Source organism: Solea senegalensis, unplaced genomic scaffold (genome assembly GCF_019176455.1).
Source record: "Solea senegalensis isolate Sse05_10M unplaced genomic scaffold, IFAPA_SoseM_1 scf7180000014490, whole genome shotgun sequence".
Lineage (NCBI taxonomy): Eukaryota > Metazoa > Chordata > Actinopteri > Pleuronectiformes > Soleidae > Solea > Solea senegalensis.
The window spans coordinates 36,202-61,676 of NW_025321061.1; the positions used below are offsets into that span (position 1 = coordinate 36,202).

Genomic DNA, 25,475 nt, shown 5'->3' on the forward strand with positions numbered 1-25,475 from the left:
AAAGGAAATAAATAAAATAAAAACTTGAAAAAACAAAACTCAAATGATTTTTGATTATTCTGATAAAAGAACACCAGTGAAGCATTATTACATCGCACATGCATTAAAGCCTTTGTGCCCTTGTTTCCTTAATTAACTCAAGTTGAAGGAGGAGGAAATGCTTGATCACCATTGTACCTGGTAGTGATGGAGGTGGATAAGAGCGTTGCGTGGCCTTCACTGTCGTCTTCATCGTGTTGCTGAAGTGATTTACCTCACGGCGGCTCACTGTGCGTCTGACTGTGTTACTGAGCCGCTCGGCTTGTTCGATTGTTTCGCTGCTTGTTTTTCCTAAAATGAGCTGCAGCAGGAAGTCTTTCCTGTTTTGAATATACTATGAATAGAAGAGAATTGTGTATGTGAGAGTGTGTGTGTGTGTGTGTGTGTGTGTGTGGACAGAGAGAGCTTGAAAGATTTTTTTTTCATCCCAATGCATATTCTCCTCTAAATGTATAAAGCCACATGTGCCACCATGTCATGGTGATGCACACGCTGAGTCCACCATCACTTTGACACTGAATCACTGTATTCTTCCTTTGTCGCCTCTCTCACAACTCTCTTCCTCCTCCTCCTTCTTTCTGCCTCAGGAAATGCGACACAGTAAACTTCCAGCTTCTGTTTCTCTCACTTCCAAGTGGAAGTAGGTATGTGGGAAGCACTTTGTGTGTGTGTTTGTGGAAAAAAATGGACCTCCTGACCCTCATATGCTCCCTTCTTTCCCACGTAGAGGCAAACTGTTAATATCATTAAACCTGCAAACACAAGTGCCCCTCACCCTCTCACAGATACACATGAGTGTGTGTGATTCAGGCACAGCTGGTTGCATTGAGTTTCATTTCTCAGATTAACTTCACCTCGCTAATGCTTGGAACCAGACGTGGACGGCTGAGTAATGACAAAAGGGAGACAAAGTGACCATTGTGAAAACAACGTTTTTCCACACACACACACACACACGTCTTAAACTGTCATATTTCTAACCGTTGACTGATAATGATAATGTGTGCTCAATTGATTAAAGACCTTAAATCGGGGGGACAAAAGTGTTTTGAATATATATCCCATAAACCTTTTGACAAATTTTGACAATCTTGATGCTGTAGAGAAGAACTCAGTGGTGGCTACTCCCCATGTGAGCAGATTCTCTCTTCCGTTGATTTTATTTGTGTATGTGTCATATTTTATTTCTTTTTTTCTGCCTTCCTCCAAACCTGTAAAAATAAATACTTTTTAAAGTTCTCCATGTGAGAAACGAGGGAGTTATACTGTAGGTAGTTTGATGACTTGCTTTTATTGTTGTTGTTCTGCTTGTTTATGAGAGAAAATATACACATTGGTTTTTTTTATTATTCTGATGAATCTGGCGATACGAGCGAGAAAAGGCATGTGGGTGATTCTGAGGTCAAACCAGAAATGAAATGTCTCACTAAGGAAGACAAAGAATTACACTCACAAATATAGGCAGGTTTGTTTGTTTGTTTTTTCGTTTTATTATAAACATGAACACCTTTCAAAAACATAATTTACAATGAAGAAGACAAGTCATGAGCCAGCAGACTGCTCCTTACTTTCTCAGAAACTTTGTGTAAACGTCCTCACACACACACACACACACACACAGTATATACAGTACACACATACTCTAAGGCGACACTAACTGGAATGTAAACTAGAAGACTCGGACTCTGTGGTCGTGGAAGCCCCAGCTCGCCTCCGTGGTAAAATCTTCAAACTGGACGCCCGACTCAGAGTGAGCGCTCTGCGGGCTGAACTCTTGAACCCAGCTCCCAGGAAGGCGTACAGCAGCGGGTTCAGGCAGCAGTGTGCAAACGCCATGGGCTCGGCCACCGCCAGCCACACGCCCAGAACTGCCTCCAGTCTGCAGGTGCGGGGCAGGACCTCCAGGCGCAGCAGAGTGTCCACGGAGATGCCTGCTCCGTAGGGCAACCAGCACACAAAGAAGCAGAGCACCAGCGCAATGGTGGTCCTGACCGCTCGCCGCTTCTGCCTCTGGCCCCCCAGTGGGCCCCGGGTCAGCCGGGTGACAATGACACAGTAACACACCAGCAGCACCAAGCCGGGGATCACTAGACCCACGAGGACCAGCTGGAGGTGAAAGACTGCGACCCAGAGAGGAGCATTGTCCACCGGGTAGAAACGCTGGCACAGAGTGGCCCCCTCTCCTCCTTCCTGAGTCCTGGCAAATATCAAGTCCGGCACTGCCAGCAGTGCTGCAGGAAACCATGCTCCTGAGAGAGGAAGACAATTATTAAACATAAGGAAATGTGGGAGGAGTGGAGAGCTTTGACCTTTGACCTTTACTATAAACACTGGAAAATGCAAAACTAATGCTAGACGGGGAAGAGACATTTGACCTTTAACTATTCCTTAAATTAGGGAGAGGAGAGGAGGGGAGGGGAGAGGAGAGGAGAGGAGAGGAGGTGTTATCAGTCTTCCAACACTCACCTACATACACCAGCCTGTGTGCCAGCAGCTGCCTCAGCCCACCAGTGTTGGTATCTGTGGCTCGGACCACTGCCAGGTAGCGGTCCAGGCTGATGAAGGCCAGGATGAGGACGCTGCCGTACAGGTTGACCGTGTAAATAACATGAACACCGATGCAGGTGGCCGCCCCGAAGCGCCAGTCAGCCAGCGCCGCGTCCACGGCCCAGAACGGGAGCGCCAGAACAAAGAGGAGGTCGGCAGCTGAGAGATGGAGGCGATAGCGGTCTGTGAGGCTGCACTTTGACCTGTGAATGTAAGCACACGAGCACAGATCCATTAATGCTGCTCTATAACACATGTATCCTAGTCTTTGTGCTTTCACAGCATTTTTGTTTCATTGTCCAGCTGATCATAAATCCAGATTTAAGTTGTCTCAGAAACTGACTGCACTGAATTGGCCATTTGATTATAAAGCATTTCATTTGTCTCAGTTTGTTTTTGAAATGATGTGTGTTTTGGCACTGACTTCTTCACATGTACTCCATTTTTAATAAATATTGCCATATTTGTGTCCATGTGATACTTTGAAGTCCATATGGGCTGGGCATAATAAAAATAAAATCAATCACGGTTCCATCCTATAGTTAAGTGGCAACTGTTCACTGTATCTTCACAGTTATATACTTACATAATATACAAATATTACTGTGATTTGGTGGTGTCTAAATATTGTATTCATGTAACAAATAACCCTTTTAAAAATCACTTACATAATAACACCTGTACTACTTTCACAATAAAACACAAAAATGCAGTATTATATTATAAATGTACTAATAAAGCAAGTGAAAATGTGAAGATCACTGAAGTCTCACCTGCGCTGGCAGCCCAGCACGACGACGACCAGGCCGTTTCCTGTGATGCCCAGGATGAATATGAGAGCGTAGACCACCGGCAAGAAGACCCGCTGAAGCTCAGTGGTCATGACATGCTCCACCTCGCAGGGCTCCTCCAGGTCCACCCCAAACTCTCCAGAACCAGAACCTGAACCTGAACCTGTGTCATTTAGGTCATAGTCCAAGACGATGTGCTGGAGACAGAAAGATGGATGACGATGATGATTAAAGCTACACGGCGAAGGAACATTCAAACAAAGTCCATCCTTAAACACAGATCTGTGAAATTACATCAAAGTGTCCACACTTGGCATCACTAACATTACCTCATAGTATGACATGGTGGGGACCGTGGCTCTCCGTTCTCCGCAGAGTGAAGTGGAGGCAGATTTTTGTCCAGGGGGTTTTTATAGCTTTGTTCACGCTCCTCCCTAAACACTGCAGTACATCTGTGTCTGTGCCCCTGCTGAAATGTTTTTCCTGTTTTCGAGGTGTCAGGTGCTGATAGTGCTTCTATCACAGGATACTCTGCTGTGTGTGTGTGTGTGTTGCTTGAATTGTTTTGGCCCTGGGACCTTTGGTTGGTGATAAGCAGGGTCTATTGGCAAAAGAAAAGAAGGATGAACAATGTGTAAATGTGTGTGTGTGTGTGTGTTAATGGTCTGATTAAAGAAGACAAGCAGCATTAGTTGCAGCTCTCAGAGGAGTTTGAGCATAACTTGTTCTGTTTACGTCGCCACCATCTTAGACGTTTCACGCAAGCATGCAGTGTCTGAACTTGCAGGGTAGAAGGGAGTGTGATGGTGATGATGATTATCAGCCTTCCTCTGCTCTCACTCTGATTTTCACACTCACTGAACCATTAGTGTGCGTTTGTTTCTTTTTTTTTTGCGTCACCTGTCTTTCAAGTTCTAGTCACCGATGTGGTGAAGCCCTATTGAGTCTCACACCCTGTGCTGCATGTGCACCGATTGTGAAAGTCAGGGGTGATACATATATTTCAAAGGTGCGGCATGTCAGTAAACACATATTACTTAGCTATGTCAATGTAGTGGACTAATGTCTTGAACAGAGTGTGATGTCACTATGTTGCAAGACAGAAACTGGGACGAAAAACATGGAAATACGAAAGCTATTAACAGATAAAAAATTTTTAAGTTAAATTAGGTAATAAATTGGATTTAATAACCAAAACTACATTTGAAATATGGAAGACAGTGGTGGAAAGATATAAAATGGAGAAAGACACAAAGATTTTGAGTTGGTTTGCCTGGGATCCAGGGTTGGCATTAAAAGGTAGGGTAGGAGATCATTTTCTGGAGCATTTCTTTCTTTTTTACTGTATTGCTTGAAATCCTCTTCACAACCCGATTGTAACCAAATAATTAATGCATTGTCACAATAATGAAAAATGTCGGTCAGCTGTGGAGCGGACCTGTTTGTAAAAACACTATCCAATCATATTAAAGTCTCCACTTCCCATTAAAGCAACAAATAACTTAACTGTGAGACGGTGCACGACAGGCAGACACGTGCGACAACGTATTCATTCATTACAAAGAGACACATTTCCTCGTTTGACCTAAGCAGTTCTGACTGTAAACCCCCACCATCCTCTCCCAATACACTAATCCCATAAGTAAACAGCAGGACCGCAGTCCCTTATCTCGTCCTCATTTTCCACACCCTTCCTCCACATTCACTGCTATCACCACACAAATCTCCCAAATAACATTGCCAGTAAAACGACTCCAATCCCAAACACTACTGAGAGTAGTTTACAAAAACAAATAACTAAATAACATGGTTAACTCTGATAAATGATGTACTGATCTTGCTTAACCAACGGCAAGATTTGTGGGAGGAAAATCCCACATTTACAGCGCAACACATAATTCTTTGACATGTTTTATGTGTAAGTTCAAGATACAGAGACACAATGAGACAAAGGATGATAATGTTACCATAAAAGAGCTTGCATTTATTATGGTAAATGGTTTGTATTTATATTAAAAAATAATAATAATAAGCAAATGTTTTATATGGTGTTAACGTCTTTCTGCTTTGAGTGGCCTGTGAAGATGCTGAAAAATACTAAATTGATCAACTCCATTCCAACAGCATGCTTTTATTAAAACAAAACAAAACGCTGAACATCCCTTACAACTTGGACTGCTGAAATACACTAATACAAATTAGAATTAAATGTGAATATCACATATTTAAATCTGACAGAAAATTCCCCTAATAGAAACTTTAAGCTTCTCATTTGCAGTTCCATTTGTTGCAGGTCCAGCAGTTTTTTTTGAGACATCGCATCTCTTGTGACACAGACTTATTACTTATTACTACACATCTCTGCAGGTCAAAACAGAACACAGAAGTCAATTCTTCTCTCCTACACTTTAATACACTACGGAGTATGAAGAGATGTGGCGCCACCTTGTGCGAGGTAAAGTCACCAGAAGTCGATTTTCAACTTGCTTTAAGTAGATGGTGATGATTAGAATTACTGCAATCACACAATTCCACGCCACCTATGAAGAAACACAGGGGTTTTTAAATCACTGTGTTTATTACTGTTGAATAAATAAATAAACAGAAAATGATCTGTGGTGATAAAATGGTGCCACGGCCAATGAATGTGAAGACAACGAAGATGGCAGCGCGCACACACACACACACACACACAGACGCTGCTACTTCATGCTCCACAAATACGTAGAGGTGGGACGATGCCACTTCTTTGTGTCCGACATCTATACCACAACCCCAATCTACCGATACTGATCTTAGTCCGACACAGTCATTTTAGACAGACCATTTATGAACTATGAAGCAAGTAGCCCAAACATGACTCAGCTAAAATGCTTTTGCTGATTTTTATTTACATTTTTACAGTCTGCGCATAGTGAAGCATGCGTTATATATGGGATTTTTGTGGGCTGTACTGAATTTTACATTTTTAGCTGTCGGATATTCAATCCAGTGAGTTCGACCAGTATCGGACCGATACTGACTGATGCCGACACCCATGCCTTTATATTATTTTCATTTACTACAGGTGCTGTTGAAGAATGAGCAATAATAATCCCAACCTGGCAGTATGTTGGCATATATTAAATTAAACCCTCTTATTTTGGTATTTATTTATTAGAGTTTTTTTTGTTTTTTATATTACCAAGTTAACATTTGTTCCTGGAGTTCTATGATTTACATTACTAATTTTCAAAAGTTTCCTTACCACATTTCGATATAGGAAAAAAGGACGTCCCTCAAGAATACGCTAAAGAATTGAATTGATGAACGAAAAAAATTACCCGAGCATTAGCTTTTTTTGTTTGCTTTTAAATAAAAACACGTTCTCTGATTTCAGCCTTTTTAAAATTGTAAATTCTTTGCTCCTCTTTGATGGCAAACTAAATACTGCAGGTATGACTTACTGACTTATATTGACAAATGGTTTTTAGGAGGGGTTAAGCCAGTGAAAATAAAAAAAGTAAAAAGCGACATCAGTGGATTAATATTAGTGGGTAAAAGTCACCTCATCAACGTGTTTCTCTGACAATTATGCTGCTGCTTCCACGGAGCTGGGCCAGCAAGTCTCTGAATCCACTCGTCTTCTTCTCTAGTGTGTTCCGTTTTGCGTTGGTGGTTTCCAGAGCGACTGTGCAGGGATTCATCTCGACAGTCACACGTGTGTCTGCTTGATAGTTCACCTCTTCGTGGCTACTATGACTGCAGCTCTTATTAAGGCTGCCGTCATCTGCAGAGCTATTACTGATGCGCCCGTGTCGACCTTTGTTGCTGCGCAGACGCGGCTGCTTCGCAACGCGAGAACCCTGAGAGTCATCTGTCCGCCTCTTCCTTCTCTTCTTCCCCTTCTTCACTGGCACTCTCTTACAACGCCGGAGGTTCCTGACACAGTGGAACCACATGAAGGTCATTTACAGTGTTAACAGAGTGAAACGAGATTTGTTATTTTTACAGGAACGTTACCTTTGGAGGAAAGTGTGTGACCTCAAGCACACTGATGACTCCACCTTGTGCTGCTCACTTTGCTTCACACCTTTCTTCACCAGCTGTATATGGATCAAAAGTGTCCTAAAAAATTGAAAAGCACAAGAAATGCCAGATATAGCACCAGGCACGAGACATGAGGAACATCATTGTTCATCGTTGAGATACATTCACAACAGCAGGAGGATGTCTGAAGGATCGATGTCTGAAGGATTGAGAATGCAGGCAGCAGCACAGACATATAAACTGTGTCTCAGGTTTCCTCCCACAGTCCAAAAACATATATATTTGGGGATTAGGCAAATTGGACTCACTAAATTCACCATAGGTGTGAGTGTGAGAGTGGATGGTTGTTTGTCTCCATGTGACCCTGTGATGGACTGGCAATCTGTCCAGGGTGTACCCCACCTTGGATGGACGGATGGATGGATGGACATAGACATTGTGTTTGTTTGGATAGGTTGGCTGGGAGATTGGGGATGTTGAACATGAGCCACTGAGTTTAACATGTGGTGTAAAGGTTTCTCCCTTGTAAGGTTTGAAACTTCACATAATCAAACATCACTCATATACACAGAAAGTCTTACCCTCTTGTTTTAGACATTCTTCTGGGTCTCCACTTTTTCATCAGCACCCACTGATCACATGTCAGGGACATGGGATCTGATGAACAAAAGAGATTAAAACATGTTAGGATCCATGCATGCACTGAATACTGGCTAATACAGATGCAAAATGCAGAAACACTGATGTTATTGCTTTCAATGAAAGACTGGAGTGTATAAACAACATTTGTCCATTTTCTATCCAAAAAGAAAAAAGTTTGAAACCCACAATGAAATGGTTTCTTTAAATTTGACTTGAGAGCAAATACCAATATTTAATTTTATTAAGCATTCGTCACGATAACTATCACTATTGACTGATTTATAACATTATATCATGATTACACTTTTGGACTTTTCATTAACCCTGTTTTTTTCCTGATTTGACCACCACATACACTGCCATGACCAAATACTCTTAAAAGATGCGGTTATATAATTTATATAGAAGAGATATAGATAAGATATTGATATAGATAAGATATTGCTAGGAAATTTGCAGTATTAGCAGCACAGACAGTAAACAAGGAAAGTAATAAATAGTAAGCATGCATTAACACCAGGATGTATAGAAAGTATAAATATCCTAATTAACATATATTGAGAATAATATATACAGTGAGAACAGTGTTTACAGTTTAACTTGCATACTTGGACATATTATGTACACAGGTTACAGTGTAAGGGATTGCCCATGTAAAACACTGCACTGGTGGACATGTACAGGATATTGAATCTTATTTATATGACCGTTAACTCTGTAAAAGAGATTATGTTTTGCCTGTCTTTGTTTGTTTGAATGTGAGCAGCAATAATACTCAAAAAGAAAAAGTTGGATTTTGATGACATTTTCTGGTAATGTGGATTATAAGCCAAAAAACACATGTTAGGTTTTGGTAAATCAGATATATAATTGTTAACCTTGCAAGACAGGGTCAAATGTAGGGTGTATTGATGACACTGGAGGAAACTGAGCTGCAGCGGACGTTTGAGCACTCCAAGTGATTGCTGCATTTATTTTTACAATGAACATGTGTATGTGCTGTAGCAACGACCAAAGATCCCATGGCAGACATTTCATTTTTATTTTGTTGCACTCACCATTGTCTAAGAGTTTGTCTTTCATTGGCACGTTCATCTTCTCTGCTTTGTGGTAGAGCTTCAGACAGGCTGAGCACATGTGCAGTGACGTCCCCCTCTCCTTGGGAGTGGTGTGAGACAAGAAAGAAGGACCAGAAACTATGCTACTGTTGACGGAGCCAGAGTCTTCATCCGACTCTATTCCATAATCAGCCAACACTATGATTGATCCCTCATCCTCCTTAGCAACATGGTTTACACCACCCGCATCACTGATGTCTTGATTGCTTCTCTCATCTATAGTGACTGCGCCATCACCAACTTTGTTCCTCCTCCGCCCCGTCTTTGGTCTCTTACCCCTCAACTTGTGCTGGGTAACGTCTTCATCAGGGCTGCGACTTCTCTGAGGGCTCTTCTGGATGGACCTCTTCAGTCTGGTGGAGCGTTGGGGATACATGAGCTGTTTCCAATTCAGACACTATTCAAATGACCTGTGACAGAGAGAAACAGAGACAACCTGTGATACAGCACCTGCAAAATTCCATACATTATAGGGATGGGCATTTCAAGCAATTATTTACATACTTATTGGGAATAAATCTTAAATACTGGATTATTATTTACTTGAAAAGCCATGTAAGCTTTCGTGCTCCCGCCAAACCTATGAGACAGACTTAAAATCATGCTTCTACATAGCTAGAGAAAGTAATGCAGGGTTCCACAGCATGTGTAAATGTAATCACTCGTGCAAACACAGCAGTCCACTACCTTGCTACTGCTGCCACCTTGAGGTGATAGATGCACCAGCAATTAGATAGTTACTCGAGTAGAAAGATTTTTTTTTATTGCAGTCATTGATTTTTTTCAGTTTCGTATCTTTTCAATAAAATCACAGAAAGCTGCAGTAAATGACATTATTGGTTTGATATAGTCAAATAATTGAATATGCATGCCCAGCCCTACTACATTGATATGTAATAATTTCAGGCTGGATCTTTTTTTCTTTTGATGCAGCCTACCTTAAATATTCTACTCTTAAAGACAGTGAATGAATCAAAGCCATCGGCCTCAGCTGCAAGCACCACCATCTTTAATGACAGAATATAAACAAATACAACATGTATGCTACAGTCTGGTGTACCTTGTGAGTTGTATCGGATTTCACATTTTTATCTGTCCGATATCTGATCCAGTGATTATGACCAGTATCGGACCAATACCAATACTGACTGATACAGACTGACCTTTGCCATTTATGTGTATGGGGTACAACATTCGAGATAATTCAAGATATCTAAAAAGGACAATGTAGATATCTTCAATTGAGTATAAGTTATACTCAATTATACTTTAGTTATACTGTATAACTAAAGATATCTTGAACTTGAATTATGACTAGTCATAATGACGTTGAAGATATCTATAAGATATCTATAATGAAACACTCCAAAAACATGAATGACAAATGTGACGCCATTTTGACTAGAAACAAACTAAAATGCAGATATCTGTATTTTATGACGTCACAGGTATCAGATATTGCAATGGCAGCTCTAAACTGTGACACTTCAAAACTGTTTTTAACGATTAGTATTCTAATAAATTAAGTCTTGTGATTTAACAGAATTAACGAGTACCATTGTTGTTTAGCACAAGTTAGCATCCATGCTAAAGTTAAATAAATAAATAAATACAAACACAAGCTGTTCGCCACTCCGCTAATGAAACTTGAAGATTTACTGAGTCTCGGGTGGTTCACACAGTGGTTTATGTGACGTGGTAAGCAAAGTTATTATTACTCAAAACTGAACACGAAGCACACACTTTAGAAAAACGACGTGCTTACTTGTTGACATGATTCGTCCCGCGCCGTGGTGGTGACGAGCTGCTGGAATTAAAGCACGCGCGCAGATTCAGGAGTCTTCTTCTACGACAGCATAGTAAGAGAAAACGGCGCGTTACCGCCATCTACTGGGCGTACGACTGAATGACACACTACCTGCTGTGGCCTTTTTTATCAAAACATCAAAACATAATCCTCAGAAGTCTTGTATAAAGTACTTAAAAATGATACTTGAATAAAAGTACAAGAAAAATACCAGAAAATGACTTTGGTAGCAGTTGAAGTAACTTTTTTATAAAAGCCTCTTAAAGTATATGACATTTACTGTACTTACATATCAATTGTAATTTTATGATATTAAATGTACTTACGTTTTAGAAGTAAAAGTATTAAAAAAGTGAGGAGTTGATTGAGTCATGGTGGCTCAGTGTGAATGTGTGAATGTCAAAACACAGTGTAGTGTAAAGCAGTTAATCAAGACTAGAAAAGCTCTATATAAACACAGACCATAATACCAACTCTTCTTCTTTTGATTTTATTAGGTAGTAATGAGTAACAAAGATAGTTAGAGGAAATGTAGTGGAGTAAAAGTAAAAGCTGCTAGAACTATAAATAACAAGTATAATAAGTAAAGTACAGATATTTTTATGTTGTACTTAAACCTTCCATCCCTGCAAATATAAAAGCTGTTAAATTTGTCACAATTTGTCATTCAACTTGTGATTTGTTGTGTTTGTGAGCTGTAACATTAGTGGGTAAAAAACAGTTTTGGTACGGTATTTTTTTATATCATTATTCTCATTTTCATTGAGGAAACGTGAGGAGAGTAACAGCGGCACAAATCTGGTGCAGGTACAGAAAGGAGCAGTAGCAGAGTGGAAGCTAGAGAGGCCCAAAAGCAACAACCCAGTCACTACAGATAATACGAGAAACCAAGTTAATGCAGTGTTGAAGCTGGACTGAGGCCACAGATAGGGTGCTTTGCACAGGTGTTACATTTAGCATCCATGATGACATAGACATGTTTCAAATAAAATAACAAAAGAAACTGAAAGCAAAGTTATATTTGTCTTGTTATCTTTGCCTTTTTGTGTTGTTTTTGATCCGAAAAATGATCCGATCCGTGACTCAGAAACCTAGTGAGAAACAGAGATGTTCTCTTCTGTCTGTAGAATAAGATGTGTACCTATCAATGCAATGATTGATCTAAATTTGACACCCCAAACATTACGCCTCCTGTGATTTCAATACAATTTAAATAATTTGTTCAGCCCTAGAGTTTCCTCCATTGAAAAACACAGGTCATTGAGTCAGAAGCTGGAGAGGAGGAGGAGCTTGAGGGTGGGAATTGATTTATAATCATTTACAAAGTGCATTCTCTTCTCACTCTGTACAGATACAGTGAGGTCTGCACCAGCAGGAGGAAAAGAGAACAATGTGGAAAGCAGCAGTGTTTGTGTTGCTGCTGTTGAACGTGGACACACAGGTGAACGGTGCTGCAGGTGACACGAAGGACTCTGTGAAGGAAAATCCCAGACCTGAGACACAGGTGAAGACAGAAGAGGCTGGAGCCAGTGGCAGCATTCCTGCAAAACAAGCTGCCTCTCCAGCCTTCCTGGGTAATTTGCTTGTGATACCCATGGATGGGAGTCACTGGATAACCACTAAGGCCGTTGCCCAACAAATGGGTCGTCGTGGACACCGGGTCACCGTTGTGATACCAGAGGTCAGCATGCGCATGGGCCCGGGGAAGCACTATGACACTGTGACCCACTCTGTTCCCTATGACACAGCTTTTATAGAGTCTGTGCTGGCCTTACAGAAGGAAAACATGCAAAACTCAGGACTCTCTTTCATGGAGAAGACAAAGAAAAAAATCGCACATTTCCAGGGAATTATAGGATTACTGCACACCACCGCAGAGAGTCTACTGTTCAACGCCAGCTTAATCTCACACCTGGCACAGCAGGTGAGTGCAGCAACAAAGAAACAAGAGTGGAATGGAACACAGTTGAACTTTATACACAACCCCATGTGTCATTTAATGAAACCTTATCAACTACTCTTGACTCAAGGTTATAATAGTTTTGGATGTTTCATTAGTTTTAGTTTTTATTTAGTTTGGACTATTTGCTTTTAATATGAGGGAGTTTTAATTCATCTTTAGACCGGCTATGATAGTTTTTATTCGTCTTCATTTTTTGTAAATGCTTAGTTTTTATAGAATTGTTTTGTAATTTGGAGTATTTGCACAACATGGGTCACAGTAAGTATTGTGTCATAAAAAACAAAACAAAAAACAGCAAAAGATGCCATTTACCAGATGCCAGAAACCATCCCTAAATCAAATAGAACAGTCTGAGACACACATAAACACAACAACATAAATAAATAATAAATAAATCACATTGCTTGTGATTCAGGAGTCCCAGGAATTCAACCTGAGGAAAAACAAAAATGGAGGTTCGATGAACTGACTCAACCCAATTAACAAATGTTGTGTTTAACCTGCAGAGCCATGTGTCCCACAAACAAAGACAACCTGAAAGCATTTTATTATGAATGAATGAAACTGCTGTCTCAAAGGAACACACTTCATAGGAACCTGAAAGGATTGTGTATGAAATGAATTTACAAAGTTTTTGTAAAATGAATTTTACAAAAAAACTGAGCACATTTTCGCTACAGTTTTAGTTAGTTATCGTTTTTTTTGTTTTCTTTTTAACTTTTGTTTTTTTCAATTTAAATTTTCGTTCGTTTTCGTGAACTCTAATAAACTTGCTCTTGACCTACTTTTTTTCTTCTCAGTCGTCCTGGTCATCCTCTGTAGTCAGCTGAAGGTGACTCAAGTGAAACCAAACGCCCTGAAAGTGGGTCAGAGGTGTGAATGATCTGCATTGTTCAACTTTACTCTAGATAGGTTCATAATAAGCCTCTTGAATAGAGGTGAAAGTCCGGGTCGCCCACAGATAACCACAGAAGATACTTTGTGACCTGTTGCTGTAGTGGATTGCTCTGTGAAGTGTTTGCTTGCATTCAAAATCTTACTTGAAAGACAGAGCAGCCTATTTTAACTTACAAAACTCTGTAAACACAAGCAGTAATTAAATGTAAATTTATAGGTGAAATAGGTGAGTATATTTAAAATATGTAGGCAAATAAAGGAAGATAAGATAAACTGGAATATGATCAAATAATAGGTGCGGTAAAATGGAAAATAAAAAAAGGTCAACAGAGGGTAGAATAAAATTAATTTTGTCAGACTAAAACGAACTAAAAGAGTACAAATAAATTAATAACTAAAACTCAGGTTAAAAAAGGTTAGATCTTAAGTTTGTTTAAAATATATATATGTATTACCATTCTCAGGTCTTCAGTTAGGTTGTTATACCATAATATATGGACCATAATAACAGAGCAGAGGTCTAACCCTGGGAATCTGATAAAAGTAGTGGGGCTAAGACAAAAAATAGTAAAATCATTGACTCTAAAAGAAACAGAAGGCCAGTGTAATGATGTAAAAAAAAATGGGTGTAATGTGTTTGCTCTCAGAGAGAAACAATCTTACCATGGCAATGTTTTTTAGATGATAAAAAGCAGTTTTGGTGAAAAAACCCCAACATTATCCACATCTAAAATAGATTTCTCTTTGTGCAAAACAGCTTTCAGGCTGCGTTTCTGGCACACTGTGTCAAATCTTTCCAAAGTACTTTGAGATGCCCCAGTAGCCATAATGGTTTCTCATACAAGAAATGGATATTTACACACACTGAGCAGTGGTTTCTTTCTATCCTTTGTCATGAGCCGTTCCCATTTTGCAATGGTTAAACCTTTGGTACAGTGCTAATACCCTCACCTCACCTTACCTATTAAACTGCTACATGTCAAACCTTACGTGATCTTTTTCAGTGTGTCATGATTAGATGTCAGGTTTAGGCACTAAAAGAAATTTCAACTTTACAGGTATGGGGTTTGTACAATTTGCAGCATGAAATGTAGTTAAGCAGAGATCTTGACTAAATGGACTTAAATGCATGCCTTCTGCATTGGATAATAAAATAAGGATGGTGTGGAAGATGGTTCATCACATAACAGACCTCTCCTCTTCTGCATTAGTGACAGATGAATATATACATAAATATGAATCTATCCCACTATGTCTGTGCAGTGTTTCCTTCATTCACCCTTTCACTCTGCAGGGCTTTGATGCAGTGCTGACAGACCCCGCCGTACCCACGGGTGTACTGATTGCTCGGAAATTAGGTGAGATTCTGACACACTGGGATCATGTGTGTGTATACTTGTGCATTTTCTCACCGGTCATTACTGATTTGATTTCAGGCATCCCCGTTGTTAATCTACTGAGAGGAATCCCGTGTTCCCTGGAAATGAAGGCCGCAGGCTGCCCTTCTCCACCTTCATATGTGCCTCGCTTCTTCACGCGATACACTGACAAAATGACCTTCAAGGAGAGAACTGTCAACACCTTGGTGAGCATTTGTAGGCAGACACACGCATGCGTGACGCAAAATGACCACATGACCATGAAACGTCAGAAATGAAATAGGAAAATCACAGACTCTGTGTTGCTCAAACTAGCCCTCACACAAATCTTCATCCTCCTAGACCAGGGGACAACAACCTGTGGCTCTTCAGCCCCCCTGCAGTGGCTCCTTTTACCTTCTAAAGGAACACACACTGAAGTCACCAATTAACCAATTAATGGCAGTAATGTGCTGTAATGTAGAACTGTTGATTTCCCCTATGAACTTTGGAGCCGACACTGATTATGTTCAAGCACTTGTAGAAAGTCAAAGTTGAGCCTGAAGCTCAAGACTTGCAACAGGGTTATTTTTCTTGGCTTCTTAAGATAGAGTCTTTGGGGCATTTAAGACATTTAAAAAAATACATCTGGAGTCCATTTTGTACAAACTCCGTGATCATTTATCACTGTAATACTGTAAAAATGTCATGAATGAGTGTGTGAGCTGTATGAATGATAGAATGTGTCCTTTCCTGACAAAATATGACATGTCACAAAAATGATTGATTGATTAAGGACTACGTGCCATTGTACAATAATACCACTAATTATCATGTTATTAAAGAGGCAAATAAGAGCTAAGCTTTATTTGAGGGGCCAAAAACATCATAAATCTTATACAAACACCTGATGTGTGCTGTCTCCCTGCATGTACTGGCTAATGTTTACTGCAAGTAAGGACCATTTAATCAAATGTCAATTTCCAAGTATCAGTCCATGTAAAATTGTCCTGAAAACAGTGATGATATAGTGTCCTGGACAGAGACGGGAGGAAATGTAGCAACGGATGCAACGTAAAGCATAAATAAAATAAAAAGCAGAGAGACACTTAAAAAGCAGAGAGACACACAGCAAGAGTGTCTGCTACAACAGCCAAACTCAGTGACGTAAGCCAGTGTGCATAAGGGTCTACAACCTGGAGCTGCAAAACCATGAAAATTAAATGACATCATGTAATAAGTTTTTTATATGGATATATAGATGTAAAAGAACAACAGTTTGTTGCATTTATGACATTTTTTCTACCCGTTTACAAAAGAAATGTCCAAAAAAATCCACTGGCACTTGTAGACCTAGTTTGAAATATCAATTATGTTTTTGAAAATTGTGTCCTTGTGAGCCAAAATGACAGATTGTTGAGGAGATTAACCTAACCAGACTGGGTCAGACTGAACTGTACATCAGGCTGTTTTCTCCTGAGTTTCAGACTATCCTGAATATGATAATATGATGTTAAGAGGATATAACAAGAAAAATATATAAAAGAAAGAAACGTTTGATGAGCTATTTGAAGTTGGACTGCATTAGCAACATCATTTAAATGTAACTAAAAATTGTTTTAAACCATTAAGACCTTCTGCTTTTTCCTCTGACGTGCAGATAGCTTTGCTGGAGCCACTGCTTTGCAAACTGATTTTCTGGCATTTTGACCATGTCACCCATCAATTCCTGGGAGAGCAGGTGGGCGTAGCTGAGGTGCTGTCAAACTCTGATATCTGGCTGCTGAGGTAATGTGTATCAAGGCTACAAAAAACATACACAGCAAATGACTGAGACATGTTAAAGTACGTCTCATATTCAGAATAATATTGTGATACTGTGATAAAACAGGATTGATTTCACACTGGAGTTCCCACGTCCTGTCATGCCAAATGTAATACTCGTTGGTGGTATCAACTGCAACGTGAGAGCTCCTCTTCCTGAGGTAAGACTGCTGAGCATTTCTCATTTGGAAAAATGTGTTACCATGCAGATTTTACTTCAATGGTTTTATGTTCTGCAGGATTTGGAGACCTGGGTGTCAGGAGAGCACGGGTTCATAGTGTTCACTTTGGGCACCATGGTGTCAGATCTGCCAGAAGAAACCACCTCCATCTTCCTGGAGGCCTTCGGACAGATACCACAGAAAGTAAAGGAGTAAATGTTGCAAACATATACAGCACAGGGATACAAAAAAAAAAAAAACTTTCTCTGGTTTGTTATTTACAAGTGTGGGTTTGAATAAAAATTAAAAGGTACTTGAACCACTAACACAATTTCAACAAAAACCTTTTGACAGGATTTACTTGCAGTAAATGAAAATTGGCCAAAACCACAAACAAAGAAAAAAACAAGTTCACACCGTTTTGAACATAACACATAAACTTAGAACTTAGACTTTAGAAAATAAGATTAGATGGCCATCTTAATGTGTGTTATACATAGAGAGAAGCTGATTTAAGAAAAAGTTCTCCTAATTTTTTTCCAGAGCTGTATAAGAAAATGCCTTTTGTAAAACACCATCACTAAAAAAATCCACCTTGCTTGACAGGTGATATGGAGATACACTGGTCACCTTCCTGACAATGTCCCAGAAAACGTGAAGATTATGAAATGGGTCCCTCAGAATGACCTACTAGGTCAGTGAACACATCACACACTGTTTATGTGCTTAATTCTTCCAGTTCAAATAACTTGCTTGTTTACATGTTAGCACATTCTGGAGCCCGGGCTTTCATCACTCATGCTGGCTCCAATGGACTTTTTGAGGGACTCTGTCATGGTGTTCCCATGGTGATGCTGCCATTATTTGGGGACCAGCCCGATAATGCGGAGAAGATGGCGAAAAGGGGAGCAGGAGTTGTGTTGGATATTACTTGTATCACTACAGAAAGCCTTCTTCAAGGATTGAATGAGGTCATATATGATGTCAGGTAAAGAGTTAGAAGCTCACTCACAATATGGCTGTCAGACGAGTTTTGGAATCCATTTTTTTTTTAAATACTGTTTTAGTTCTGTGTTGCATTATTAAACTGCTGGTTCATCTGTGTGCAGGTATAAAGAAAACATGCAGAAGCTGTCAGCTCTGCATAAAGACCAGCCAATTCGGCCACTGGACCTTGCTGTATACTGGACAGAATATGTGATGCGGCACAAAGGGGCAAAACATCTCAAGTCAGCTGTCCATGAGCTAAACTGGATCCAGTATTTCTGCCTGGACGTGATAGCGACACTAGTAACCATAGTTTTAGTTTTTGGAATACTTACAATAAAATGCATGAAAATGTGTTTCCGGAAACTAAGCAGGAAAAACAAACAGGATTAGCAGGGTTCTATAACTCAGTAACAATTTGTTGTTGAATGTCTGGTAGGGCTTAAGAAGAATAACTGAACAAGATTCAGTGGCCAAAAAGACATTTAATAAAGAAATATACATAATATTATCACACTACATTATGGTCTGGCTTTGTGGGACAACTTTAAGAATTAATGGCCACCCTTCTTTGGTGGGAACATAGTGTATTCTACAGCCAGAGCGACAGCAAAGGCAGCAAATCCCCACTTGAATCCTCTGAACAGCACATCTGACAGAGTCACAGCACGAGCAAACCCGCCCGAGTATCTCCATGCCTCATTACTGCAGAGAGAGGGAGAGGAAACAGAAGGACAGGGAGCAGTGTCAGGAGCCATACTGGAGACAAAACAATCACGACAGTACCTCATGTGGGCAAAAATACTAACCGTAACCACGGGTCCTTGAGACCCCTGTTTGCAAGTCTCTGCTTCGTGAATTCCAGCGGTGTTCCCTCCACTTTCCACTGACGCCAGTCTGGCAACGGCATCTTGTTGTGGCCGTGGTCACCTCCCATACTGCAAAAAATATACATATCCAACTTGTTAGTAGTTTGTGTGAGCAGTGAATCTGAAAGCTAGTCAATAAAAACAGATGTGACTTATAAAATGTCTTGCAGTTTTTATCCCTTAATCATAATCAACTGATGCCAACTTTGTCTCATTGAAAAGAGCATTATGATGAGGAAAGGTTCATTAAGAAAGGTAAAATTGATCACCTCAAAGAGTTACAGAAGTCTGAAGTCCACTGTGAGACTTTTCTTAATGAAAAGAGATGATTTTGTTTTGCGACTACTCTCCTCTGAGTAGGTGCTCAATTGATGAAGATGACTCTAAAAGGCCCAATGCAGTGAAAGAAACATCCTCAAATCATTAAATAGATAGCATTTGATAGGACATTCCAGATTAAATCAAGGATAACTTGACATGATTCGGTGAGAAACACTGGTAACAGCTGTAGATAAATAGAACGTGAGACAAAGCACAATGCCACTTCAGAATGATATAGAAATGAATGTAAAATATTTTTTGGTGCAATTCAGTCAAAGCACAGCCTTTTTCCTGACAAAACCCTCGAATCTAGAAAAAATGTCAGAAATGACCTCTTATTATAGAGGTCTGATCTCCAGCTACTGATCATGATACGTGTGCTATTAGCATGCATGCATTGTCTAAAGTCTAAATATGTAATTATGGAGATCACAACACATCTAGATCATTAATCAAATCATAAAAGCCAGTCAGTCAAACAACCGTCTTGTCATTGTGTCTGACCTTAAATCACTATGCACTACCAGTCTAAAGTTTGGACACAGCAGTCAAAATTTTGGAGTGTATTTTTTTCCAATTCAGCCTAAAAATAAAAAAACATACAATTAGGAATATTTCAAACTTCCTACAGGAAATAATTATGGAAATGTTATGTCTTGAACTAACACTTGAATGGTCTCAAAAACATACAATGAGGAATATTTCAAACTTCCAACAGGAAATAATTATGGAAACGTCATGTCTTGAACAGACTCTCATATCTGTCTTGTAAGTATAATATTTTTTTAAGTAGTATCTAGCTGTGAAGAAAATGTTACCTCTATTGGATGCTAAAAGCCTCAATGTTTGGTTGTGCCTCACAAGTTGTCCCTCAATTTCAGTTACTTACTTTCAGTCTACAGAGAACAGGTAACTAACATTTCAGAATTACACTAATTATCACCAAGTCTTGAGAATATTTCTGATTTAACATTACTCTGTAGGTATTACTGACATTTCAGTAAAAGCCTTAATCCAGACAATATATTTGAATGACAGTGTTGTTTGATGATTATTGATAATGATCAATTATTAATAACATGATACATACGTTGCAGGCAAAGTTCACTGATAACGACCTCACAATACAATAACACATTCTCCTACTGAGTTTAAATACTTAACAAACTTTCCAACCAAAAATAGCAGACCCCTCAACTGACCATAAAAACAAATGTGGCTCATTTAAATCAAATGCAGATACATAACTGTTTGTAGAGACAGACGTCGTTTCTTCTGTTAGCATTGTGCTAGCTAGCTACGTGTTTCGATCAACAAATACAACGAAGGCGATAGTTTTACAACACATTATTCTCTGATTTAATCAAAAGTTGTCACTAGGTCTGACCAGCTGACGAATATGCAACCAAAAACACAACCATTATTAAAAGAATCTCCGTACCTGAGTGTTTTGTTGTGACAGTGACCTCTGCTGCCGGGCTTAAGGTTGCGACAGATATCGACGTAATACGGCAGAAGTACGGCAGCTCACGCGGACCAAATCACTAAGCGTTGGTTATGGTTGATGACGGATAATGTATGGAAACTACAAAGTAGAGGCCGCATTAGCTCTGACACTGTTCACTTGGTGATTTTATAAATAAATAACATATTCAAAGTCATTACAAATAATGCACAAAAACATAAGATAAGGCCAAAGGATATTTCTGTCTCATTTTTACTTCATCCCCAGTGCAGTTGTTCTACATGTTGTACCTAATTTTCAAAATAAAATGAAAACATTTTTTTAGAGACCTAAAAACAAAATGCAACACTATCTGAATTTGCATATTTAATAAAGTAAACAACACTATCTACTTTGTACCCTGTGATAGATTTCAGAGTATTTTATGATCAAATACAGAGAAGGGACAAAACATTGTATTTATTATGCAAGTTGTGTTTTTATTAAACAAGGAGCATTAAATGTTTGTGAAATACCACTACCATTAAAAATAAAGACCTTTTTCCCCAAAAAAACATTTTGCAATATGCTGGACAGACAGTTACCCTGTTGCCTCATAGCAAAGAAGGCCTATTCCAACCAGGGGCCTGTCTGTGTGGAGTTTGCATGTTCTCCCCATGTGTGCATGGGTTTTCTCTGGATTCTCCCGTTTCCTCCCACAGTCCAAAAATATGCAGAGTTAATTGTAAACTCTCAATTGACTGTATGAATGTGAGAATGAGTGGTGTGTTTGCCCCTCAGGATAGAGCGTTAAAAAGTTAAAAGTGACAATTTCTTTATATTAATGTAAGGCACTTGTTTTTCATTCATTACTATAACATTTTACTGTCTTGATGAACCATCAATGCCAAAATAGAGAGAGAGCGAGAGAACATACCATTGGAAAAAAGGTCTCCTGAATCATTTACATTTCTTGTTTTATGTCTTATGTATGTTATTCTTCTGTCTCCTTTGTACTGAACTTTGTGGTAATCATGTTTGAAGACAGCATGTTTACTTACCAAAGACCAAAAGTATTTCATGATGTCACATTGCATTATTCAGGAAAGTGATCATACTTTGCTGCTGTTCTGAATTACAAACAATCATGTATAGGATATATGTCGGTTATAAGTGCCTAAAAATCAGCAGTCCACCACGATGTTTCAGTAATATGACTTCTGGGTTTTGAACAACTCATGAGCCACAGTCCTTTGACAAAATATACATGTTAATACTGGGCTGTGTTATAGTTTGCTTTTAGGATGAAGCAGCTCCCTCAGAGACTCCAGGTTCTCTCCCTCTGGAGCTTCAGGCCATGCACTATGGTCTGGAAAAACAAGAAAATACAAGATGAAATGTTCAAGCACAGAATCTGGAAATTATATTTTACGTACAGTTGGCCAGGTCTACCTTTAATTTCATCTTAGGTGAACATATTGTATATAAAAATAATGATTCAAGTACAATTAAAAGTAATTTTCAATGGAAAAGAATTACTGTAAATTAATTCAGATGAAATATGAATATAAAAGTTTCAGTGAATAAAAATAATCCCAGATGTGACTTGATGAAATGCTGCTATGAACACAGAACATTTGATTTAAAAGACAATTAAAATAGTAGGCTAGCAGACATGAGTTATTTGTGTATGTGTGGTCTGATACATGTATGCTCAGTAGATGCCTATCTCACACACATTCTGTACATGCATTTATTTTTAATGGACTTTAATGGAGTGAATCATCCAGCATGTGGATGATTCATGTATTATTATAGGACTGCACATACCGGGTATCTCCCACATAGAGTGGTACAGGCTCTGTCCTGCATCAACCTTCAACGTTGCTCCAGAGACGTAGGAGGCCGCAGGAGAGAGCAGGAAACACACTGCTGAGGAGACCTGACAAAAGAGAGCATATTAAAAAAAAAAAGAGAGAGAGAGCCATACACACACACTCTGTACATCCTTTATCTATCTGTGGCTCAGATCTATTGTCATACTGAACATACATACAATACATTCCAATCCCACAGACGTGGGGCGTCGTGAACAATCAGGCCTGAAAGACAATTGTTTTTATGGTGTAGGGATGTCATAGCGAATGATAATCAAGGATGGATCTGAGATACGTCACACCCTTGCTGCAGAAAGTCTGGCATTTTTGTTCTGCCTTCTACGCCAGTGACATGGACCAATGAGAGCACTCTGCACTCTGCACGTGCAAGAGTACCGAGCATAAACCAACAAAATGATGACGCAAAGAGGGGGAAAGGAAGTTACGTTAGTTTTCTTTGAGGGGGCGATGATCCAACCTGTCTCCTCTCATAATCCAACACAGCAAGTATCACACACAACACTTCTGACACCACTGATTGTTTACAGCCTTATTTCACCTACCATCGATTGGTCACGTTAGGTCAGTCAAAGCTTTCACTCATGTCACGGCATGGATTAAGACTCTGTGATTGCCAAATGTGGCATAATCATGATCGTGACAGACCAAAAGATGGTGTAGTCTGACTGCGGCATTACACATAGCAAGAGCTGCAGTTCACATTTTAGGCATTACCTCTTCTGGTACTCCCAGCCTCTTTGCAGGACTGAATGGAATAGACATCTTGAAAAGTGTTGGTCCAAGCTCCTTGTAGTTTGTCATAGCAGTTTTGGAAAATATTGTTCCCTGTATCGAGACAAATATGCAAATTTAAAATGCCACATGTCACAGGAAAAGTCCAAAACCCATTGTGCTTTAAGTCATGATCTGTACACACAGGTGCCACAGCGTTGACTCTGACTCCGGCGTGTGCCCACTCGATGGCCAGACTCTTGGTTAAGTTGTCCACCGCTGCCCTCGCTGCCCCAGTGTGTCTGTCAGGATGGACACACAGTGTTTCAGCAGACAGAAAAAGGGTGTATGAGAGAGCATATTATAGTTAGTGTGTGGAATTGGAGGGAGACATTGCTTACGCCATGCCTGGGAAACCCTTCCACATGTCAGCAATGATGTTGACGATTGCACCTCCGTGCTGTTTCATCCAGGCAGTGTAGACTGTGTGGCAAGGACAGTAACACATTCATGTCAAGAACTATAGAATCAAGCATTTCCACTCATAGCCTCATATTATTTTTTAACAGTCAGAAAATAACACTTTCAGGCCTCTGTTTGTGAAAGGCATTTAAACAAAATGACAAAAATTAAAACAGATAAAATAAACCATCCACAAAAACATAGCAACTTAAAAAAATGTATCATGGACATTTTTTGGCATTTCAAAACCTGAAAATTAAAAGCTGTGTAAATTATTTTTAACGTCCTGTGGTACCTCCACAGCCCACCAGGGGCACATGGATAACAACAAGTACAACGGTTCACATAATGGGATTAAAATGCATCCTGGATTTATAGGTGCTGCCAAGCGTGAACATAACCACAAAACACCTTTGCTTAGTGTGAGTCGATTATTGGCACGTATTATGGGATTGTCCGGTTATGAGATCCTTCTGGACAAAGTGAGTCTCTGTCCAGAAGGTATAAAAAAAAAAAAAACACATTTGCCATTTGCGACAGTTACTCCCTGAACCTCCCACAATACAAAAATGGATAAATACAGTAAATTATATTTATGTTATGGAGAGGATTACTTTTTCTCTCTGCCTCAAGAAAACAGGATATATCAAGTTGTGGACTAAGAAATTCAAAAATGTAAAGCAGCCAGATTGTACTCCTGCAATTTTATTGATTTCAATTTTATTCTATCTTTTATTTTCTTAACCTCTCCTGTACATACTTAAACTACATACATACTTTCGCCCTCTCCCAATTTGTGTGAGAAGTTCATAAACTTCCAAAATTGTGGTCTGCAAAAACCCTCTGCTTTTTATATGCTTTGTATAAGTATTGCAATCAATGCAGTCCAAAAATAAAGAATTAAAAAAGAAAAAACATTCAGAATGCATTGAGAGTGTTCAGATGTGTACTTTGGTACTTCAAATCTGATCACTCAGGACGGATGTTAATACCAGGTCTGATGGGGGTCCTACAGACTCTCCAGCCTACTCCCTGCTATGACCTCAGTATAATGTCCATGTAAGCTCATGTGAGAAGGCAGCAGGGGTGAGTTTCTCCTACGGAGCAGGGGTGAATGTTTCTCTCATTCTTCATATGCGACCGACAGACTCTGGAGACTGACTGGACTCAAATCTCCTCACATGACCCACAGTCCACGCCTGAAAGCAGCTACAGCATTAACTGCCTGCAGCTTACCCTCTCTGCAGCAGTGAAAGGTTCCAGTCAGGTTGGTGTCTATCACAGCCTTCCAGCCTTTGTAGGACATGTGCTCTGTTGGGCTGCTGAACTGTCCTCCTCCATTGTTCACTAGGAAGTCTATTCTGCCGAACTCCTTCAGCACCGAGGACACAAGAGCTTTCACCTGCAGCACAGAAAGTTCAAACAAGAAGACATAAAATGATCAGGACATAATATATGATGTGTGAATTAGCGCGGGGTTCACCTCATCTTCATTGCGGATGTTGCAGGGTAGGGGAGTGACACGTGCAGGGCTGGAGGGAGGGATTTTTTGTCTCATCTCCTGCGCTGCTTCCTCCAGCCTGTCCGCCTTTCTACTGGAGATCACC

At 39.7% G+C, this 25,475-nt stretch overlaps 5 protein-coding genes across 8 annotated transcripts; 1 reads left to right on the forward strand and 4 right to left on the reverse strand.

The window, feature by feature from the left end:
* Window positions 1–1,517: 1,517 nt before the first annotated feature.
* cxcr4a (chemokine (C-X-C motif) receptor 4a) lies at window positions 1,518–3,763 on the reverse strand. Its single transcript, XM_044016427.1, has 4 exons — window positions 3,707–3,763; window positions 3,360–3,574; window positions 2,506–2,789; window positions 1,518–2,288 (listed from the first exon to the last, which is right to left on the reverse strand). The coding sequence occupies exons 1-4, from the start codon at window positions 3,719–3,721 to the stop codon at window positions 1,693–1,695; spliced, it is 1,110 nt and encodes a 369-aa protein (XP_043872362.1). The 5' UTR covers window positions 3,722–3,763; the 3' UTR covers window positions 1,518–1,692.
* A 153-nt stretch (window positions 3,764–3,916) lies between these two features.
* On the reverse strand, window positions 3,917–10,996 carry si:ch211-227n13.3. 4 transcript variants are annotated; one of them, XM_044016430.1, is made up of 6 exons: window positions 10,932–10,991; window positions 9,107–9,576; window positions 7,988–8,063; window positions 7,380–7,484; window positions 6,925–7,298; window positions 3,917–3,978 (listed from the first exon to the last, which is right to left on the reverse strand). In XM_044016430.1, exons 2-5 carry the CDS (start codon window positions 9,540–9,542, stop codon window positions 6,929–6,931), a joined length of 987 nt encoding a protein of 328 aa, XP_043872365.1. In that variant the 5' UTR covers window positions 9,543–9,576; window positions 10,932–10,991; the 3' UTR covers window positions 3,917–3,978; window positions 6,925–6,928. The 4 variants fall into 4 exon arrangements, with proteins under 4 accessions (XP_043872365.1, XP_043872363.1, XP_043872364.1 ...); XM_044016428.1 differs by lacking the exon at window positions 3,917–3,978 and adding an exon at window positions 5,493–5,917; XM_044016429.1 differs by lacking the exon at window positions 3,917–3,978 and adding an exon at window positions 10,105–10,173 and having other exon boundaries at window positions 6,252–7,298; window positions 10,932–10,996.
* A 1,293-nt stretch (window positions 10,997–12,289) lies between these two features.
* LOC122761243 (UDP-glucuronosyltransferase 1-6-like) lies at window positions 12,290–19,192 on the forward strand. Its single transcript, XM_044016425.1, has 9 exons — window positions 12,290–12,897; window positions 15,128–15,191; window positions 15,270–15,418; window positions 16,852–16,979; window positions 17,083–17,176; window positions 17,255–17,380; window positions 17,783–17,870; window positions 17,945–18,164; window positions 18,286–19,192. Exons 1-9 carry the CDS (start codon window positions 12,364–12,366, stop codon window positions 18,554–18,556), a joined length of 1,674 nt encoding a protein of 557 aa, XP_043872360.1. The 5' UTR covers window positions 12,290–12,363; the 3' UTR covers window positions 18,557–19,192.
* LOC122761244 (NADH dehydrogenase [ubiquinone] 1 beta subcomplex subunit 3-like) lies at window positions 18,629–19,100 on the reverse strand. Its single transcript, XM_044016426.1, has 2 exons — window positions 18,973–19,100; window positions 18,629–18,868 (listed from the first exon to the last, which is right to left on the reverse strand). Exons 1-2 carry the CDS (start codon window positions 19,098–19,100, stop codon window positions 18,718–18,720), a joined length of 279 nt encoding a protein of 92 aa, XP_043872361.1. The 3' UTR covers window positions 18,629–18,717.
* Window positions 19,193–21,271: 2,079 nt separating the features above from the next.
* LOC122761238 (peroxisomal trans-2-enoyl-CoA reductase-like) lies at window positions 21,272–25,469 on the reverse strand. Its single transcript, XM_044016418.1, has 7 exons — window positions 25,352–25,469; window positions 25,105–25,270; window positions 23,808–23,889; window positions 23,612–23,708; window positions 23,410–23,520; window positions 22,628–22,739; window positions 21,272–22,166 (listed from the first exon to the last, which is right to left on the reverse strand). The coding sequence occupies exons 1-7, from the start codon at window positions 25,424–25,426 to the stop codon at window positions 22,084–22,086; spliced, it is 726 nt and encodes a 241-aa protein (XP_043872353.1). The 5' UTR covers window positions 25,427–25,469; the 3' UTR covers window positions 21,272–22,083.
* Between the last annotated feature and the right edge of the window lie 6 nt (window positions 25,470–25,475).

Excerpts from the sequence above, each read along its gene's own strand:
- LOC122761244 (XM_044016426.1), bottom strand. The coding sequence starts at position 19,100 with ATGGGAGGTGACCACGGCCACAACAAGATGCCGTTGCCAGACTGGCGT. Across the intron at positions 18,869-18,972 it reads CTCAAGGACCCGTGGTTACG|TAATGAGGCATGGAGATACT; the intron begins GTTAGTATTTTT and ends CTCTCTCTGCAG.
- si:ch211-227n13.3 (XM_044016430.1), bottom strand. The coding sequence starts at position 9,542 with ATGTATCCCCAACGCTCCACCAGACTGAAGAGGTCCATCCAGAAGAGC. Across the intron at positions 8,064-9,106 it reads AGACAAACTCTTAGACAATG|ATCCCATGTCCCTGACATGT; the intron begins GTGAGTGCAACA and ends TTTGTTCATCAG. Across the intron at positions 7,299-7,379 it reads TCACACACTTTCCTCCAAAG|GAACCTCCGGCGTTGTAAGA; the intron begins GTAACGTTCCTG and ends CCACTGTGTCAG.
- LOC122761243 (XM_044016425.1), top strand. The coding sequence starts at position 12,364 with ATGTGGAAAGCAGCAGTGTTTGTGTTGCTGCTGTTGAACGTGGACACA. Across the intron at positions 17,177-17,254 it reads TGAGAGCTCCTCTTCCTGAG|GATTTGGAGACCTGGGTGTC; the intron begins GTAAGACTGCTG and ends TATGTTCTGCAG. Across the intron at positions 17,381-17,782 it reads TCGGACAGATACCACAGAAA|GTGATATGGAGATACACTGG; the intron begins GTAAAGGAGTAA and ends CTTGCTTGACAG.
- cxcr4a (XM_044016427.1), bottom strand. Across the intron at positions 2,790-3,359 it reads GTGCTGGGCTGCCAGCGCAG|GTCAAAGTGCAGCCTCACAG; the intron begins GTGAGACTTCAG and ends TTACATTCACAG. Across the intron at positions 2,289-2,505 it reads ACACAGGCTGGTGTATGTAG|GAGCATGGTTTCCTGCAGCA; the intron begins GTGAGTGTTGGA and ends TTCCTCTCTCAG.
- LOC122761238 (XM_044016418.1), bottom strand. The coding sequence starts at position 25,426 with ATGAGACAAAAAATCCCTCCCTCCAGCCCTGCACGTGTCACTCCCCTA. Across the intron at positions 25,271-25,351 it reads ACATCCGCAATGAAGATGAG|GTGAAAGCTCTTGTGTCCTC; the intron begins GTGAACCCCGCG and ends TCTGTGCTGCAG. Across the intron at positions 23,890-25,104 it reads CTTTCACTGCTGCAGAGAGG|TCTACACTGCCTGGATGAAA; the intron begins GTAAGCTGCAGG and ends CTTGCCACACAG.